General features: G+C 46.2%; 1 protein-coding gene across 3 annotated transcripts in view; it reads left to right on the plus strand.

Annotated features, from left to right (window-relative positions):
• CFAP92 (cilia and flagella associated protein 92 (putative)) overlaps positions 1 to 21,609 on the plus strand; it is a 1,690,090-nt gene that overhangs the window by 858,291 nt on the left and 810,190 nt on the right. For all 3 annotated transcript variants that reach the window (XM_069643961.1, XM_069643959.1, XM_069643958.1), the window contains exon 10: positions 4,245 to 5,137. In XM_069643961.1, coding sequence (XP_069500062.1) covers positions 4,245 to 5,137 — 893 coding nt within the window. The remainder of the gene's footprint in view (positions 1 to 4,244; positions 5,138 to 21,609) is intronic.

The raw sequence follows: 21,609 nt of genomic DNA on the forward strand, positions 1-21,609 counted from the left end.
ATGTCCGGTATACAGCTCGGGTGTTAGTCCTTTGTTGCTCACAGTGAACTGTCCGTGAGAAAGTGTGTGCGTGTCGGAAAAGGGGGCGGGGGTGTTGAGTTCCCAGGTATCCTACCTGGTAGGCTGGGGAAAAGGTGTTGTAAGGAAGGGGATACCGCATCTCACCCGCCAGTGTCCCACTTGCACTCCCTGAGGACCCCCCATACAGGTGATCCTCCAGAACTGGTCCACCCCCAGGAACTGGATCCAAATGTGATGCCCGTGTCCTGCCCATCTGGATGACAGATCCCCGCGGACTAGCGGGTGAGACACCCTCAGGTTTCTTACAGAGGGTAAAGACTTCACTAATTGTTCTTCATATAGGCCAATATCTCTGTTGAACCTTGATGACAAGATTTTTACAAGGATATTGGCGTCAAGACTTGAGAGGATGCTCCCCACCATGATTCACCCATACCAGGTGGGCTTCATAAAAACAGCCAAGAGGCGGACATTGTGAAAAAGACTTTAGAACCGATGTCCTCCACGAGGTGCAAAAAACTGGGAACTGCCATTTTGTCACTGGGCGCTAAGCGCTGTATACACCTGCCCAGTGGCGAGGGCATTAATAAACAACCCAGATTGGACCCATTCAGATTATATAGAGAAACAAGACAGGGGTGCCCACTCTACCCAATGTTCTATGTCTTGGTTATGGAGTAGTGGGCAGCTAGTATTCGAGAAGACCTGAATACTAGAGGGATCAAAGTCAGTGGAAGGAAATTCAAATCAAAGTCTCTCTTCACTGCTATATGTAAACAGAACTGCGTCGATCCTTCCTACATAAGGCTATTCAGGTGTTTGATAGATTTTCAGGATTTGAGGTAAACCTGGATAGTCACAATGCATTCCCAGTTGGAAAAATGTATTTATATTTTATTAGGTTTATATAGCGCTTTCAATGTCAGAGGAACAGATGGGTAATACTTCCCTTTCAAAATCCAGGAACAAGGGATTAGGTACTTTGTCTTCGTTCCTGCAGACCGAACAGACCTGTATAAGAAGTACTACCTTACTAAGTCCATAAGGATATAATCAGATGGGAAAAGATACCTATGTCATGGATTCATGAGGAGGCTGAATTGCATCAAAAGGAATTTTCTGCCCATTCTTATATGCTGATAGTACGGAATGCCTTGGTTGAATTCCTGTGGTCTAAGGCAAAGCCGAGAATCACATATGAGACACTCATTCGATCTAAGGAAGAGGGGGGGAGTGGGTTTTCCAGATTTAAAGTCTTATTATAAAGCAGTTTAAAAAGTGATAGGTTGCACCCAGTCTGAGCTTCTAACACACTAGGATATATATCGAGTAATAATTCTTCAAACTCTCCAGTTATATAGGAGTGGCTGGCTAGCAAAGGCTAAATGTTGTATCAAAAAGGCTCAACCTCTAAGCCTCTAAAGTATTATGCAGTTCTAATTGATCCACCTGGCAACTTGCCCCAATGCCGCAAACGTCATAATTCAAACATATTGATTCATAGTGAAAAGCAGCGCTGCTAAGAATGCTGGTTGAACATCAGGACCCATGTACCACCAAACAATGGGTTCATTTAGCTAATGCGGATCTAGACCCGGAACATTTAATTGAATGGCATTGGGTTCCACAGCATACAATTCCATGGAGTATTATTCATCCAGTCCTGGCAGTACTATGGGATATATGGAGAGAGGGAGCGCAAACCCGATGGCTGAATTCCTGGCCCTCGTCATTAAGCTGCAACTTGGTTGAGAGATCTAATTCCTTAACCACTGGGTTGGTATGAGGTAAGGCTGGAGAGGGCTGGGCAGATGTGGTCGGGGAGAGGGTGGTGGGTGGCTATTTATCTTGTGATCAGCTAAGCAATGCCTTATATATCAGTCCTTTACCAGTGTTTCCTTTTATTCAGTTGAAAGGAGCTTTAACAGATAAAAATGGTGGGGACATCCTGCATAGGGAATTAATATCCTTTGAGAACATTGTAATGACTTTAAGGGAAAATTGAGAGTTAAGTGCATGCTTGTATCACAAATTAATTATGACTGAGCCCCAAGAATCTCTAATAGTACGAACCGATTGGGGTAGAGACATGAGTGAGGAAATCTCAGATGACAAATGGGCCCTTATGTGTTGCAAGTCATACTGAACTTCGATCTCATTACGATATAGATGGCAGGCAACAAATTCCTACACCGTTGGGATTACTCCCTGCATATGTTAGGGAAAATGTACTTGGATATGTATCCGCGCTGTTGGAGATGTGGCCTAGTGGTGGGAAGCTAATGGTACATGTGGTGGGAATGTGAGGCTAGTGAACATTTTTGGAAGGAGGTTCCTGGATTAAAGAGGTAGATGGAGTCACCCACCTGCTCTCTTTGCTATTACTTTTATTTGGAATATGTGAAGATGAGGACAACAGCTCATTGGGACATGTGTTACTGAACCTGCTGGTGGCGGTGGGAAACTGCATAGCTATGCACTGGAAAAGAGCAGAAGCGCACACGAAAGGGGTGAGGTAAAACAAAGCATGGGACATATATACAATGGAAAGTCTTACTTGCCTGTTAAATGACTCCAAACCGAACATAGAGGAATTGTGGTTGGCATTGTTAGGGAAACTAAGGAAAACAAAAGAGATGATGGCTGGAAGGTTTCAAATGAATCTTAACCTCTGGCATTGCTCTGGGCAACCATCCAGACCATCGGTCTTCACCTGCCAAGCCATTACAAAAGGGGAAAGACCATATGCAAATCAGGCTTGGTCCCATACCCAAAAGGGGCAATCCAGCCCAAACTGCTTGGTCACAACCCTTCTGCACGAGACAACAAGCACCCCCAAACATGTTTCAGCCTTGTTGGGCCTCCTCAGTGAGGAGTAGCTTGGGTCTCTAGGCCCATAAGGCACAGGACTCACTGAGGAGGCCCAAGAAACATGTCTGGGGTTGCTTGTGTTTCCGTGCAGAGGGGACCTGGCCTAGCAGTTTGGGCAGGGCTGCTCCCATTGGTGGCAGTACCTGACTGATTTGCATGTGGCTGGACCGCTTTTGCAATGGCGCAGATGGGTAAGAAACCGTGGTGTGGAAGGTTGCTCAGAGCAATGCCAGTGGTTCAGATTAATTCAAAACCTTCCACCCACCCCTATTTTGGTTTTACATTGTTATGGAAATACAGAACTTCAGATAAATCACAGTAAAAATGAATCTATTTATCTCTCAATGTCAGTGCACAATGCGTGGTTCAAGGAAGTCGGGGTTGTATAGAGGTGAGAAGGGTCATGTTGTAAGAGAAGGAATATTTGATGCTTACTTGATCAATTCCTTTGGTTTATTCTTATTCATAAATGCTAATGTTTAATTTTTTTTTTTAAAGAATTTGCTTTGTGAGTTTTTCGCCAGTCACTGAACCCCTTGGTAATTTACGGGGTGATGTAGAGGATAAGGAAATATTTACTTTGAGAGCGATTCAATCAAAGCTGGCTCATATGTTAAATGCAGCATGCTTGACCATGGCTCCTAGCTGGAAGTCAAAAACAGCTCCCTTACTACAGATGCGGTGGGAGAAGAGAAGATATCAGCCACGCATTTCCGACACATTTACTAAATATAGATCTACCTGGCATCTGTTCATCTCCTGTATTAACTCAGAGGAACATCGTTCTGTTATACATTGTCGATGGAAGGCCTTTTCACCGTCTTGACATTTTTACTGAAGTAATTATTTTAGCAGATTTCTGTTCCATATCATGACATATGGTATCACTGTCAAAACTCTGAGAATAACCTTGGATTTGTGTATGCTTTATTTTCCCCATGATTCACAAATGATAAATGATGTGTTGATTCTCCCACCATTGATGTCCTCCCATATGCTTTGTTGTAGGTTAGGGATTTCACTTTTGTAAACTTTCTCATCAAAGAAACAAATAAAATAAATTAAAAAATAACTATACCTGTTATTAACCGACTTAATTTAGAAATGGCTTCTAGTTCAATGTTAAATGTAAAAACAGATTCAGACTGTTTTTTTTTTTACCATTTTCTGAAACCATTGTGGAAGTCCTATACATGCTGTCAATTGTTTGTACCATCAGAATTAACATAAGTCTTGATGTAACAGCATAATTTCTCTCACTCATTTAGAGTGATAATTTTATCATATGCTTTTCATGTATTGTGCCATTGTGATGTTCAATTAGTATTACTTTCTTTTTTTTAACTTCTTAGGCAAAGTGTGTTCCTGTATATTGCCGATACAAATTTCATGATCAGCCAATACATCAAACACATGACCAGGAACATGGAACTCATATCTATTTTAAGGATGTTAATGTAATTCTCACAGAAAATATAAGCCCAGGCAAACTTCGTGAGTACCTTCAAGGACCCCCGCTAGAAATTGAAGTTCATGATCGTGACCGAAAAATAGAAGACTTTGTGAAGAAGCCAGCACTATTTGGAAGTGAACCAGAAGATGAGAAATTAAGCAACGTGGGCTTAGTTGCTTCAAAACGCACTGTTTACAATCCGTTTACTGAAAAAGACAAGATGTGGAATCCATATGGGATAGCAAAAGTCAGTCTATCAGATTTGCTCCTTGGTGAAAAGTCTTTAAATATCAGTGTACCAATACATAGCTGCTTAGCTCCAGATCCTATTGGATACCAGCGGGATAGCAAGAGTGGAAAGATTATGGGGGTACCAGGGTCGGTTGATGGTCCTCAGGGTGCCCCACTTCGCATGGGTCATTACATAGAGTCCAATGCAATCCTTAAAATAAGAGTCGACATAGCTGTGCCACTGACTCCTATTTCGGAAGCTGATGATTGCCCATATGGACGCATAATCTACGTATTTGATAATGATAGAAAACCTTTGCTACATGAACTAATAAAGAAAATTACCCAAATTAATGCAAGGGCTCTGAAATTAGAAGAGTACCCACTGTATTTAATTCAGGAGTGCCTTCTTAAAATGAAACTCAAAGTTGAGGAAAAAGGAAATGATACTCTGGATGTCATTACTGGCTTCCACATACTTGATGGAGAAATTCATCTCTTTGTTTTAGAAGGTTTGAAAGACAAAGGTATCAAGCAACTCTGGGAGGAAGTTCCAGCCAGGTATGTTTAAAAGAAAAAGCAATGTCTGCTTGTTTATCTTTGTGTATTTGTCAAATAGAATAATGAAACTGAACTGTAAGAAATATGTTAATTTTTTTGACTCCATAAAAGAGACATGGTTGTCGATTGACTTAAGGAGAGCATGCAGTTTAAAGTCGTTCTATTATTTACAGAGATATGAATTTGCTAGAGAACTGATTTCCTGGTGATGATCTCCTCCCACATGGCCAGGGAAAGGCAGCTGCTACCTGATCGTGAATGAGGGCAGGGGGGGTATTATGGGTGAGGATCATGTGGGAGGGGACTATCGGCAGGAAGTGAGGACTCCAATGGAAGAGACACAATATTATCCTGCCCCCCTCGTTCCCCGAAACTGTAACCACTGATGGCATATTGTCAATCTGAGCAACACACTATTCCAACTTTATATTTATAGGATGGTCACTTACCATCTCCTGCTAATGTTGGTTTTAATGTGAACAAAAACCCAGGCCAAAATAAGTTTAAGGGAGTAACAATTCCTTGGATTTCAATTCCCATAAATCCTTTAGTACCTGGACTAAGAGGAGGAGAAAGGAGTTAATGTAGAGCCGAAGAACCAGCAATGTGCAGACTAGTTGTTCTCACTCTAATCAGCTGTGTGAGAGATTCAAACTGGTTTGCCTCTCCAGGGCCGTAGTGAAGCAGGTGAAGAGGGATGCAGAGCAAGCACAGCAGGAAGCAGACCCGAAGGCAGACCTATGTGAAAAACTGGAGGAACGCAGCCGCTTAACTGTAAGGCGACGAGAGACCAGGAGAAGCCAAGTGGGTGCCACAGAAGGGCCGTTTGCCAACCGGCAGCAGAGGGAAGGCTGGTGAGTTCACGGTAACAGGGAAACGCAGCAGTTTCACTGGCAGACGATGGAGAAACTGTCAGCAGAGCCACAGGAGGATCTGGGGGGCGGGGAACTCTTTCTAAAGGCATGGAGAACACTGCAGCTCGACACCACGAGTCGGACACACCAACCAATGCTGGTCGGTGTGCCCAAAGGCATTGGGAGCCCGGGGGCGTACCGACCGGTGTTTAAATTGGGTACTTACTGTAAGCATCAAATTATTGAAAGCGAGAGACTACATTTACACAAGTCCTCTTATATGAGATATCGATATGGGGAACCCCAAAGTAAATGTTTTGATGAACAATTGCAAGGCAAGAGTTGTACAAATCTCTGTATAGGACAAATCGGTAGATTGGCACAAGCATTGCCACAAGCCAATGAATGCTAATATTGAAGTGAGTTATTCAAACTTGAACAAGCCCCTATAAAATGGGATGTCAATTGGGGGGTAGTTGAAACACGTAAAACCTGAAGTCAGTAGAGTATAACCGGTGAAGAGCACAACTGGGTTATACTTGGAAGAGAAAGAGAAAAGTGAAAAGGTTATTGGAAGTCCTGGTGGGAAGAGTGCACCAGGCATTGAGCGGTTTGGAAAAAGAAATACCTGGCAGGAGAGTGCACCAGGGGATTCTGAAAGCTCAGAGGACCTTTGGGAGAGAGATACCTGGCAGGAGAGTACACTAAGGGTTCTTCAAGGCTGAGAGAGGGGTTGGGGGGGGGATTCATGTCAGGTGAGTATACCAGTTAATCCCTATAGAGTTGATAAACACATGGATATTTGGAGGAGGGTTCCTTGCAGGAGAGAATATCAGAAGACCTTCTAGAATAAACTGTTCAGTAAAAGAGACACTTTGCCATCCTTAAAACCCCCATTGTTTGGAAAATAAATGTTCTTTATCATCTTAAAGAAGTGTTGTGTGAATTGAACATTTTCAATGTTCTACCTGGATTGGGTTTCAGGGGAAGGAACTATCCCCTGGATACCAGGATTGTTTTAGTTGAATTTATATCTGTATGGTTTTTGTACACTATTTATTGAATTACAAATAGAGGCATTCTCCTTGCACCTTTTGGTGGTCATTTTTAGTGCGATGGTCAGAAAGGTTTTGGACACAAGGACAGTTTGCCTACTTTTGACGAGGAGGCAAAGACTGATCCTTAGTTTTAGTTTCATAGGTAGGGAAAAACTGTAGGATAGGGCTAGGAAAGCCTTTATCCACATCTTGTTTAATTTAATAAAATGTCTAATATCGAGAGCATTACTACCTTGTGTCCATCTTTCATTTCTGACCCCTCACCCCCTCACAGAATATACAATCAACACATGCAACAAATCTTAAAATTGTAGAGCACCTCTTGTGGAAGGAAATACTTCCCAATAACAGGTTTCATGTTTTGGAACAATCTTGATTAAAACATATCAAACTGATCTTAACCACTTGAAATTCCAACATAACCTCCTTGCAGAATAATATTTTGTGTAGGGAAATGTGTTGGGAAATCAGTTTTCAGGCTTTTCCTGCAAAATAAGTTGTTAAATGTTCGGTGCCTATCACTAAATATAAGCAGTCCTTGCGTAAAACAAACTTAAAATCAGGATACCTTGGCTTTTCTAGAAAATATGAAGTGAGTCCATGAAAGAAGACCCTCTTCAGCCTTACCATTTGATGTGTCTCTTAACTCTGCCTCAGGGTAAGCTTAGTTGTCAAACATTTCATTGACTACATAGTATACCTGTATCCATTTTGATTTTAAAAAACTTAAAGCTAAGTAAGATATGGTATTATTTCAGTTAAGTCTGCAATTGGAAAAAAATCTTTTGTTATTGGTAGTGCATCATTACCTTTACATCTTTCTTCATTGTTTTTTATCAGTAATTAGCCCTGATAATCTTTAATCCCTCTAAGTACTTTGGAGTTCTGAAGGGTTAGTGTTTCCCATATTTCTCAGAATTTCATATTTTCCTCGTACAGAGTCCTCATTTCAGCCTATTTTTTTCTTCCTTTCTGGGATGCTCCCCTTTTCTAAATATCTCTGCATAGCATTTTGCAGGTTCCTCTTCAATTTTCTTTTATGAGAATGAAAGCTCACATGTATTGTTCTTACTTGTGTAACATTGGCTGTGCGCTGCGCCTTTTAGCATGGTCTCTAGCATTGAAATTTGGTATTTGTAGAAAATTTTGTTTCCACAGTTTGGTCTATCAGTTACCCACTTTTGTGACTAAATTGACCGATAATGTGTACTTTGTGTCGGGTAAGCAATTGTCTATGCCTCATTTACCAATGGCTATGAAAAACAGGCTTCTGTCTGGGTATCACTCTCATACTCACTTAAGAAGGTATTGATTGCAGACTAAGTATTCCGGAAGGTATGTCTGCCTTACTGCGTTCACAGGGTGGGAAGTCTTTCCATGATCTGGGTTACATGTCCTCTGTTCCAACATTTTGAAAGTGCTCCTGACTCCAGCTTATCATCCAGGAAGAAAATTCAGCAATACTCCTAATAAGTGGTGTCCCGCCACATTCCCTCCATTTCTATGTGGTGTTCCTTGGATAGGGGACGGGCCCCAAGCACATTGCGGAGTGGCATTAATTAAAATTGTTCAGTTGAGCATGTGCTAATATCCCCCTACATGTACCTTCCCTTGCACATGTTCTCAGTCACCTGTGCTGGTCCTTTTCTTGGCAAGGTTGGAATTGAAGTATTGCATAGCACCTACTCTTTTGCGGTCACTTACTACATATTTTCTTCATCACCGTCCTGTGTATGCGCCATGTTTCTGAGAACTTAAATACTATGTTTCCTGCAGCAGGCATTTTTTCTGATCTGGCTGACTCTTGCTCTGTCTGAAGAGCCTTCTGTCTGACCATCTTCGGCCCATCTGTGTGGCGTGCAATGCTTTGTGCTGCAGGATTTGTCATGAAAATATTTAATTGGTTTATACAGGTAAAAATAGGTGAAAGAAAGGGGCAAGTCCATATAGATAAGCTGTCTGATTCAAGGGTACACCGGAGAGAACATGTGACTACTGGCAGTCTGGCCCCTAACCTGCATAATCCTAAAGATGCACAATCTGTGTGCAACAGAGGAGGCTCAGGGAGTAACTCCAAAATGCATGTAAATGGGCCCCTCTGGTGGTTGATAGCCTTTCTTTTGTCTTCATGTTGTACAGGCTTTCAGACCATTTCACGGCTCATTCAAGGCCGGTGCTGCAGGTAAATTGCAAGCCGTCCCAGACAGCTCTATCTTTCTGACACAGGAGTGAGAGGGGCATCCAGCACAAGGAAGAATCCCTCATTTCCAGGTTCTCTACATTCATAGCAACCCAGGCAGGGATATATTTTTAAAAAAAAGAAAGGCATTATGCTAGTGGGTTTTCCCGCTGACGCCACCTCAAGAGCATTCTCCACTGGTCTATCCTTCCTCTACTGCAAATTCCAAGACAGACATCGGTCTTCAGGGATCAGGTGCTTCCACAGGTGTAGCCACACCTAGCAACTCATCGGGATTTATTTTATTTTGAGCATTTGTTAGGTGCTTATACAACAGAATTGTGTTTCAAAGCACCACAAGGCAAAATGGGAAGGGAACAGGGGAGAGAAAATGGTTGGCAAGACAGTAAATATACCGTCATGGTCCTAACTAGGCCTTGTGGTATTTCAATGTGCAAGTGCAGTGAAGAGAAGTGCAGGAGATGGCGGGGTAGGGGGGTTGAGGAATGGCGAAATGCTGGTCGGAGGGCCTGGGGTGGGGGCGGGGCAGGAGGAAAGTGCCAACGGGTGCCAAGAAGGAGGCCTCAGGCTAAGTGCTAGATCAGAATGCAGATGCCATGAAGTGCGATAGAGACATGATGGGGTTTGAAATGAACTTCCCAGATCTCACAGGGTCCTTCAAACGAGGTTGCTGGGGATCTGCCTACCTTTGCCTATCTTTGGATACAGATATTTGCGATGAAGATTAGAAAAATCATACATCTCTCCCTGCAGCCAGATGTGCTAAAAATATGCAGAATGATTGCAGGTCCCTCCTCTAGAGATCTCCACATCCTGGACAATATTCAAGACTCTCTACAGAGGACCTGGTACAAACCCTGGCCACTCTTAAAGCCACATCGTATACAGACGACATCCTCCCAGCATCCATCCTCAAAACCCTCCCTGCAGAAGCTCTTCTTCCCTACCTGGAGATCTTCAACGGCTCTCTAACTCAAAAAGGCACCTTCATATCGACTCTAAAGACAGGACAAATCTTCCCTCTATTAAAGAAACACATTCTGCATCCCGACAACCTTGGCAACTATCGCCCCATCACCCATCTGCCCTTCATAGATAAGATCATTGAGATAGTGGTCGCCACACAACAGTAGCAACACATCGACATCAACAATCTCTTCCAAACCTACCAACCCGGGTTCAGACCCAGATGCAGCATGGAGACTGCACCATACAGGTGGTCGATGCTGCCTTCAACATCCTGCTGACGGCCACACCCGCCTCCTGGTTCTGCTCGACCGCTCAGCGACCTTGTCCTAAGCTGGTTTAAGTTCTACCTTGCCAATCAGCCGCAGTTGGTTCAAATGGACTCCTAGATGCTACCCGTTACCTATGGAGTCCCAAAGGGTTCCATCCTCTCCCCAGTGATCTTCAATCCATCAATCTACGCATGGAGCCACTGGGAGACCTCCTAGCCATGCACAACATCCACATCCACCAATAAATACACCAATGTCACACAGCTGTACCTCAAGATCAACTCTATCAAGGACATCCACAGGCTCAAAACCTGCCTCTCGCTGATCCAGTCTTGGATGTCCAGTGCACACTTGAAGCTCAAACCCCCCATCCAAGACCGAATTCCTACTCCTCACCAACAACACCAAACAACCAGACATACAGAACTGGCGATCAACCATGAACCCTGAGGGCTTCACACCCGAACTCACCTACTTCGCCAAGTCCCTCGGGTTCCACATCGACAAACACCTCTCCTACAAGACACACATAGCTAAGTGGACTCGGACAGATTTTGATCCACCATTCAAGCACTGCTCCTATCCCACCTGGATGGAGCCAATGCCCTCCTCGAAAGGGCTCCAGTTGTGTTCCCTTGTGCCCTTGAGAGGTTTACTACACACGGCCGCACACCTCAAGGGTCTACGGAGATATGACCCCATCACCTCGGCCCTCATCAACCTTCACTGGCTCCCACTGCACGCACAAATCACCTTCAAGTCTTGCGGCATCATCTATAAGGCATTCGCCCTCCAGTCACCCAGCTATCTCGCAGAGAAACTCGCCACTTCTGGCGGACAGCATACCGCCAGAAGCCAGGAGATGTGCAGATTTGAAATCTACTACTTCAAAATGGAAAAGACCAAAAAACTAACCTTCTCTGCCTGCGTCCCAAGACTTTGGTACCTCCTGCCCGTCAGAATCAGACTCGCTCCCACGCTCCTGCTATTCATAAAAGAACTCGAGACCCAGCTCTTCAAGGAGTCTCTCCTCAACACCTAGGCCATCACGCCACATTCCCACCCCCGCACCCTGTGCCAACTGACTCGCTAGACGCCGCCCACCCCTCACCTCCCTGCCACCCTATACAGCTGTACCCCATCTCTGTGCCCCTTTGTATCCTACCGCCCGCTGCTCAATAAGTACCATAACATTAATAAAAATAACATAGGAATCAGACTAAAAGGCGATCCAGAGATGGTCTCAATATACGCAGGAGACATGTTAATATTAGTCAGGGCCCTGGCTGCAAACCTGCAACCAGTAATGACTGATGCTATGAAATTCGTGGGCCATTCTGGGCTAATTGTTCATTGGACTAAATCTGAAACGTCCCTCTTATGCACTGCACGGCTTGCCCAGAGACTGAGCAGATCATCACATATCTGGGGGTGGTAGTCTCCAGGGACCGCGATCAATTGTATTCAATAAATTCTGGGACTTCTCTGAATAACCTTCAACTTATTCAGCAAATGGAAGCGGAGGCCTGTCTTCCTGATGGGCAAAATAGCGCTTATTAAAATGGTGGTTGTGCCGAAATTGCTATATTATTTCATCAACATCCCCATTGTACTAAGCAGAAGCTTTTAAAATAGCTCAGACAATTCCTATGAATCCTGGGAGTGACACGTATGAAATTAAGCAACATGTGCACACTGTATGTAACGCTGGGTTCAGGTACCAGACTTTCAGCTATATTGCCTTACGGCGCAAGTCAGCTTCATATCCTACTGGGGCTGGGTGTCGGGATACTTCCTACCAACATGAGAAAATTAAAGAAAGAACAGCCTGGAAACATGCGACTGGAGGCAGCCATGTTGAGCACTAGGTTCACGGACCCATGTCCCTATGACCCCATGAATTCAGAGTCTGGCAGAAGATAATGAAGCAACTGAATAAATAACACCCATATAGTCCCAAAGCTTCAACCTGGGGCATGTTCGATGTGGAACAGGCATGGATTGTGGATCCGGAATCCTGGGCGTGGGTGGGGCTGCAGTGCCTGGGTGAACTCTTTCCAAACAGAGCATTCTTAACCCTGCCAGTAGTACAAGAGAAGTTGTATCTCAGCTCCACGACAGTGCTCCAGTACTTGCAGTTCAAATCGGCCCCGAGTGCTAAATGATCTTACTTCCCTAGTGAACCTGAGATACATAATTATGTAGAGTTTGTTTTCAGCTTACTCCAATGCGTCATATCCACATTCTACAACCTGGTAGAGTTTGAGACTAGTACCAGGGCACGTGATGAGTGGGCACAGGACCTAGGCATTGTAATTATTGACCAAATGTGGCACAGGGCATGCTTACTAAAAACGTGTTCTTCAATTCCAAAAGTCTGTCTGATGCCCTTCAAGATCATACACAGGCTGCATTACACACCCAGCATGCTACTCACATTATAGGCCAGTGCTGATAGTAGTTGCCTGATGTTTAGATCAGACTTGGACAGATGGAGGACATTTTATATTGCATAGGTGTGATGCATTTCAGTATTGAAAATGAACACACCCCACCCTGAGGATGTTAAACCCCTTTCAGGCGCTACCCATTACGATCCCCAAGGAGACGATAACTAACATTCAAAGCTTGTTTATTAAATATGTATGGGGAGGCAGCAAGGCAAGATTAAATAAAAGGGGCTCATGTTGCGCTGAAAGGAGATGGTGGTCTTGGGTGCCCTAATGTGCAGAATTATTTTAGAGTGTCACAGTTGCTGGTTCTAGGAGAATGGAACCGGAAAGCATTGGCGAAACCATGGCTGTTAATGAAGCTGGCAGTGGTAGGCTGCCATATTTGTAAACAACCGAAAGACAGGGCAAATCACTGTTAGTGAACCCTACCAAAAACCTTACAATCACAACATAACAATAGGTCTCGAAGATACCAGGGATTGCCTCCTTTCCTTCACTAACAAAAGCCCTTGTTTGGAGATGTCAATTTCTCTCTCGGTCTACAAAGCCAAGTCTCCTTGGCTTGGGCAAGAGGCAATGGATGGGTAATATGTTTAGGGTTGGAACGAATCAGACATTTGAACACTGCAAAACATATTTCAGGGTCACAGAACAGGACCTTATGGGATACCTTCAGTTGAGGCACTGGCTGGTGCACCCCACAAATAAAGCACTAGCATATTGTACGCTAACGACAATGGAACAAGTTATATAGGGTACATCAACATCACAAGTGTTATATCAACTATACAACAAAAGGAGATAAATAGACTGTAGTCAGGACCAAACCTGATCTACACGCAGGCCTGGGGAGAGGAACTAAATGTATTGTGGGGAGAAAATGAATGAGATAAGATTAGCAGAAAGATCTGTACCTACCCTAGATGTGCAGTGCAAACTACTAAGTTGTGGAGCTCTCCAGAGTTACTGAATAGAATGTATCCCAGTGCCAATGCACATTGCTGAAGGGGTCGCTGCTTCATATATGGTGGACCTGCTCACTGAGGGACTTCTGGCTAGAAGTGCTCTTGCGCTCTACAATACAAGTCATTGTCAACTGGGACCTACTGGACGACAAATGTTTTATTCTTTTGGCTAATCAGAGAAAAAAACAATATGAGGTAGAGACTCTGGGATTCTACTCCTTGTTGAAACTATTATTGGCAGCAAAATGGTGTATAGCAAGGCTGTGGAGGCAATCTTATGCTGAAGCCAGTATAGGGTTAGCCATATTTCTAAAGGGCATTATTACTCGAACTTTCAGGCCCCTGCGTTTGAACTTCCGTTGCTGCACTTGTACAATCTGAATATCAAAAGGCCTAGTAGGACAGTTATTGTTTTTTCTCCTTGCACCCAACCCCTGCCTTGTGGCGCCTGGAAACATCTTGGTTGTATAGGCCCCATACAAATGTACAATACATACATATTAATGCTGGCCTGTGGATTGCTAACCTGTGTAAACTATTTTAGAACACAGGAGGAGGAAGCCTGCAAGAATGTCCCACCCACTTGTCAATCATTGATAATCGTTTGGTGCTTCTTTGTTTTGCTGCTCGTTTTTCCTAGTTTAGCAGCCCTCCAGCATGTTTTCTTTTGCAGTTTGTGAGCTGATGCAATTCGATCTAGGTCACGTGACCCAAGGCCCACCCATCTGCTTAGCACTGACCTGCCCTTTCCTTTCCCAACTCTTACATCAAGGGGTCTCTCACCCGCTTCCAAGGCAAAGGGCAGATGAGGAAAAGGGCAATTCCTGTTTGGACCTTTTCAGACAGGAAGGACCCTGAACCAGAACCCCAGCTCCTCTAACAGGTAAGCCCCCTGAAATATGTGTATAACGCCCCCCCCAACATCAACATTCATCCCCAACTAGACAGACGTGTGCCTCTCCATCAACAGACTCAAACCTTTTCTGCCACTTCCCGCTCTCCCCAGCTGACAGTCACATTCCACCTCATCTACATACCTCTCAAGCACACCCAACATGTCCTTCATCTGAGATTTTACAGACTTGGTCACAACCATGTCTTTCAAACAGGCCAATAACACCTTCCCCTGAGACATCAACATCACTAGCAACCCGGCAACCAAGTCAAAGAAGGAAGATTTCCACTGCACACTAAACTTCACACAGCATACGAAAGACACAACTCACAGAAAAGGTAAAATCAGAAATCTCATCATTGACTTGCCCACCCTCCGTCAGAGCTCTCTAATCCCATTTGAATAGTCAGACCATCTGGAAATCCCCTTTTACGTTAGTCAGAACCCCCCAGTCAAGCATACCCATCGGAAACCCAGCAAGAAAGCCTTCAGACCATTCAAGAACTTCCTATTTGATGCTCTCGTAGAAGACCTTGCTAACCTCCAACTCACATGGGCCATTCTGCCACGGACAAACCAGGACTTCGACTTGCTTCTCCAAGAACTCCCCATCATTCACATAACCAACATCAACCGCCATAACCCAGTGAAAATTTGCCCCCTTATACCTGGCTTACTGAAGAACCCGCCTTCAACAAATGAACCATACGCAAAACTAGAAAAGACTTGCCAGTAATCCTGTAGTGTATCAGACCTCACCCTAATTAAGGACCTCTGTGTTACATGCGGAAGACTGATCAACTATCGCCCAGTCACCCATCTTCCTTTTCTCGGTAAGACCCTGGAGCAAGCAGTAGACACGCTGCTCCTCCAAATCATTGAAGCCAATAACCTCTTCAATGCTACCAATCTGTCTTCAGGCCCAGATTCGACACTGAAACAGCATCCATCAAGGTGATTGACAATGGAGGCGTTGCTGAGAGCCGTATGTGCAGGCCATGAGTCTCATGAGCACTGCTCCCTGGCACTCTAAATATCCTGAAATATTGTGCCTGTTTGCCCAAGACATCCCAAAAGTCACGGAGGCAGTGGGCGGTGCAGTTCACGAGAAGCCCTGGGCATCGGTCATGACGGAATCAGTGGCATAGAGCCTGAGACGCCATTTTGGAGGGCAGCATGGCAGACACATCTGTCTGCAACAGCCGATCCCGGTTTCTGGACAACAAGGAATGACCAGGGTGAGGGTCGCGACCGAACAGCATGGTGTGACATCATGGTGCGCACTGTGCCTAGTGCGTTGGGCAACACTGGTGTTCTGGGAAGCCCTCCATGGTGGAGCCAATGGCCCTCCCTCATCTACTCTCTACCGGCTCCAGTGTGACGCTTCCTGAATATATCAGAGACAGAGTTGCGCCAGCTGGCCAGTCCCCATCTTGTGCGGTGCAGCGAGGGCCACAGGAGCACCATACGGCCACGTTAAGAAGGCCCACCTGATCGACTCCGTCTCTGTCGGGCCGCAGAAACTGGCTAGCCTGCTTCTGGCACTGAATCAGGCCCCAGTGGAGGTGGGTCTCTGACCGGGCACACAGCCTCTGATGGCTTAGGAGACATTATTACCTCAACAGACAAAGAGCCTTCAAGTACTACACTGTCACTTAGTGCACCATTAATATCTCCATCCATCATCAAGCGCTCCACAGTTCCAGGAGATGAAGAAGTCTCACCGGTCCGGGGGCAGGAGTTCACTGGCTTGGGGCTGGGAGTGGAGATGGTGCAAAAATCTCAAAGTACTGGCCTGGACAAGGGGCCCTTTAATTCAACACTGTTTGCACGTAGGACATGTTGGGTGCATGCATGTAAGAATATGATAGTAAAAGGAAAGAGGCGAGACGGAAGAAGAGAAGTGCACCACCCCACCACGCTGCTGCCATGGTCAAGGGCCAGCAGTAGCAACAGAAGTTAGAACAATGCATGGGTGGGAAAGGTGGACGACCCATGCAAGGCCTGCCGCTGACGGACGACCCTGGGGGTGAGGGCTGGATGGCACAATCACTATGTAGAAGCTACTGGAGGTGATCCAGGACTCGTTGACCTCTCTAGAGACCAAGGTGCAAAGGGTGGGGGTTGAGGTGTTCCTGGTCCGAGCCAACCTTAAAGGATAGTTCCGGGACTTTTTTTTTATTGTCCCTACGGTTCGGCCATGTGTTTTTAAGCATAACTCGGTAGATCGTAGAAAACTTTCCTATGGACCTTACCCGACTTTTCGTCCATTAACGCACTCGAAATCAGCCGCCATTTTCTGATAATCCTATCATTTCCCCCCATCGACCTGGCTCACCTGCTTTTGCGGCACTAAATCAAATCCCCCGCCCCTGAAACAGACTTTATCAAAACATTCATATTCCCCGCCTCTATCCGTGACGTGACTGAGCTGCGTAGGCAAACGTGCCCAGGCGTCTTCTGCGCGACTCCACACAGAACCCGGAAATCAACACAGATCAGCTCACACAACACAGCGTGCCACAATTGGGAATATGAAACTGTACTTTTAAATCAAACCGCAAGATTGTAAATTTGGTAAAGTACATTTATTTGACATCAAATGTTTTGAGAATATTCAGCGATTTTCATTTTTATTTGCTCACGTTCCAAAAAGTTCGTTTTGAGGCACGCGATGTTCCTTTGCTGTACACAGGGTCTTAGATCATCTCACAATACAGCGCCACAATTCGGAATATGAAACTGTGGTTTAAAAGCAAACGGCAAGATTGTACATTTGGCAAAGTACATTTATTGGACATCAAATGTTTAGAGAATATTCAGCGATTTGCATTTTTCTTTGCTCTCGATCCAAAATAGTTCGTCTTGAGGCAAGCGATGTTCGTGTGCAGTACACAGGGTGTTGGTTTACGATAGAATAAGCTCTTCGGTCGCACTGATAATCGCATGGCTGTTCCAACAACGAGGCACTAGGCCACCACAACGGTCTGTATGTTGCATCTAGCCATTAGTACCGCGTAAGGGCATACTTGTACTTGGCGATCGTCCCATAAAATGGTCAGGGTGGTAACGTTGTTCACGCGGAGAAGCAACTGGCGGTTGAAAAAGCCATCCGCCGGTTTCTGGTACTCGTGACACATACAATAATGAAGGATGTACCTGTTTGAAAAACATAAAAAATGAAATTAGTCTCACCATCAGATCTTTATTAAAATTATTCATTTTATATATTAGGTCGGGAAATTATTTCATAGCTAGGACAGTGCAACTGGGTATTATACGTCATTTCCAGTAACCCACCCCCTCTCCTCCGCCTTTTTCAGAGCCGCCTGAGCGCCAGTGGACCACTTCGTCACTGATATGATATAATATGGCATTTGCAACGCGCCTATACACAAGTGTTTCAAGGCGTGGCGAGGCAGGGAGGGGGGGGGGACAAGGAGAAGACAGACAACGATCCTACTAGGCCAGGTGTCATTCAGATCGCGCAAGTGCAGGGGTAGGGGGAAGGTAAAAGGGGAAGGGGAAGGGGAGGGGGGAAGTGGAGTACAAGGTAAGTAGCATAAAATAATAAATACATAGGGCCAGCTGGTGGCGAGTGCAATGTAAGTGCAGAACAAGTGCTGGGAAGGGGGGGCTGTAGGATACTGAGACAGTCCCCCAGTGCAGGGGTTGACAGGGAGGCAGTGCAGGTGGAGAGTGGAAGGGCCCAGGACCGAGGTCGCAGACAGTGGACCAGTTGTAGCAGGGGAGAGGGAGAGAGAAAGCAGAAGCAAAGAGGAAGGTTTTGAGGTGCTTCCGTAAAAGGAGATGGTTCTCCTCAAGATAGTGCGCGGTATAAAACAATATGCCACATAGAACGAACAAGTACAACTTAACCCGTCTTTAAAGCTACTCTATAGTAATTAAATTGCGGTATAAACTCATCTAAAGAGTTACTTACATTATATTTGCATTTTCCATTGTGTCTGTGCGTAGGGCAGCCCCGAAATACCACTCCTTCTATGCCGACGTTATTTCTTCTAATGAACGAACATTAAATGGCTATCGTTTCTGAAATTTTATTCATTATCGTTTCTTTTTTTTTTTTAAACTTCTTTTTATTATAAGCGTGGCAGCAAAACACAGGCGAATAGCGTCAGGCAGTTACAGTGTAAAAAACAGCGTACATAGCGTAGGTGCGCAGAGGCTACTACACATGGTGAAACAATCAAAGAACAAAACACAGTCACATTGTAAAAAGGACAACAGGAACCTATGACAGGGGTGAGGACCGAAGCTGGTGGGGGGGAGCGGGAGGGGAGGAGGTATCCGGTGTCTCGACAAGGTCAGACATGTAGGAGCGGAACCTGAGCCAGATGTTTCTAGGTCTGGAGTGGGTGGGTTGTAAGTGGGACCAGGCTTCCTCGGAATCAGGGGCCCACGTGACCGCTCTCAGCCATTGGGCGTGTGTGGGAGGTGAGGGGCGAAGCCAACAGAGCAGGATGGAGCGCACCGCGAGAAGCAGGCAGAGACCAGCTAGTTTCTTGGAATCACGGGGGAGGCCTGGGAGGTCATGAAAGAGGCATACCACCGGGGAGAGAGCAATGGGGTGGTCAATCACAGCGGATACCGTCGAACAAACAGCCTCCCAAAATTGTGAGAGGCGGGGGCAGGACCAGATCATGTGGATGTAGTCGGCATCATCCTGGCCGCATCTGGGGCAGCTGGCAGGGTGATCACCGCACATACGATGTAGTCTGATCGGGGTGTCGTGAAACCTGTGCAGCACTTTGAATTGAATAAGTTTAAACCGGGAGTTGAAGGAAACCCGATGTGTGCTTTCGCATAAGTGTGTCCAGCGATCATCCGACATCTCAACACCGAGGTCTGCCTCCCAAGCGCGTTTCAGTTTAGCGAAGTCTGGGACCGATCTGGATTGTAGCATGGTATATAACCTAGAGATCTTACCCCTCGTGGGGCCGGGGGAGGAGAGCTCCTCAATGGAAGGGTCGTCTGGTGGCAATGCAGGGAACGTTTGGTAATGACGCTTAAGGGTCCTACGAAGGGATGCGTATTGAAGCCATACACTCCGGTCCCTTCTCAATGGCAAGGGGAGGTCGGGCCACTCAACGAATATACCTTGGTCAAACACGTCGCGTAACAGCTCGAAGCCCGCGTCCGCCCATCGGCGAACCGTGCCCGGTGGAACCCGCGGGACCCCAGGGAGAAAATTCCAAAGAGGGAGATTACCGTGAAAGGCATAGGCCGTCCCCGTCAGCTTCCACATTTTCGCCAGTGCAACGGCTGTGCAGGCGACCGGGCTCTATGAGTCCTGTACCAGGGGAGCGGGTTGCAACACCAAGGAGCGGATGTCCCGGTCAACTACCGCAAGCCTCTCAAGTCGGACGTGCGGGGGGGGATCCGTAGTATTAAACCAGTAAGAGGTATATTGGATTTGGGACACCAGCCAGTATTTAAGAAAGTCAGGGGCACCGAAGCCCCCGTTAGACATGGGAGTGGAAAGGGTCCCCATTTTAAGGCGAACCGCACCCGAGTGCCAAAGAAAGGAGTTCATGGTGCGGGTCAAGTCGCGAAAAAAGCCCACCCCAGGCCACAAGGGTATGTTAGCGAACCTGTAGAGCAACTGGGGCAACACCACCATTTTAACCAGACCTATCCTGCCAGCCAAAGAAATCGGGAGTTTATCCCAGACCTGGATCTTAGCTGTCAAGTGTGTGAGATACTTCTGGTAATTTTCATGGAAGGTCAGCTCACGCTGGCGAGTCACCACCGTCCCCAAGTAGGTAAATGTGGATTGGGCCCATGTGAAACCGAGGGTGTCGGGGGGAGGAGAAGTGCATTCTGTGAGCGGGAAAAGAGTGGATTTCGAGCAATTCACTTTAAGGCCCGAGACTCGACCGAACCGAATAATGTCCTCTAGTATAGGAGGTAAGTTGGTGGAAGGAGAGCGCACAAACAACAACGCGTCATCCGCGTAAAGGGACACTATGTCCGTCTGTCCCGCGGAGCGGAGGCCCCTGTGAGCGTGGAGTTGGCGGAGCATGTCGGCGAAAGGCTCGATTGCTATAGCAAAGACCAGGGGAGAGAAGGGGCACCCCTGTCTCGTCCCCCTGGCGATCTTAAAAAGGGGGGAGTAACGGTCGCCAGTGCGGACCCTGGCAATCGGATCGGAGTAAAGCAGTCTGACCCAGGAGAGAAAAGAGGGGCCGAATTTGCAACCCTCGAGGACCCGCCACAGATACCTCCATGAAACCGAGTCGAACGCCTTTTGCATGTCAAGGGTAGCAGCCACTGCGTGCGTCTCGGGGCTGATTCTGTCAATAATGTTGAATAGGCGTCTCAGGTTCAGGGAGGTAGAGCGACCCGGGATAAAACCAGCCTGGTCCGGGTGGATAATAGATGGCAAAAGGGGAGCCAGCCGGAGAGCCAGAGCCTTTGCAAATATCTTGACATCGCAGTTTGAGTGAGAGCGGGCGATACGAACCACACTGCGAAGGGGATTTACCGGTAAGTAGTACTGTGATTGTGGCCTCGCGGAGAGAAGGGGGGAGTACCCCGGCCTCCACGGATTCCTCCCAAAGAGCCAGCAAACGAGGGAGCAGTTGGGATTTGAAATGTTTGTAGAACTCGACCGGGATACCGTCCGAGCCAGGGGCGCGGCCCGAAGATAGGGAATCAATAGCGTCCGACAGCTCCTCCCGCGTGAGAGGGGAGTCGAGGGAACCCGCGGTCTCCGCAGACAAAGTTGACAGAGGAAGGGCATCGAGAAAGGAGTCGATCTCCGCCACCGATACCTCATCAGTGTT

This window comes from Ambystoma mexicanum, chromosome 2p (genome assembly GCF_040938575.1).
Source record: "Ambystoma mexicanum isolate Mex_15411 chromosome 2p, UKY_AmexF1_1, whole genome shotgun sequence".
Taxonomy (NCBI): domain Eukaryota; kingdom Metazoa; phylum Chordata; class Amphibia; order Caudata; family Ambystomatidae; genus Ambystoma; species Ambystoma mexicanum.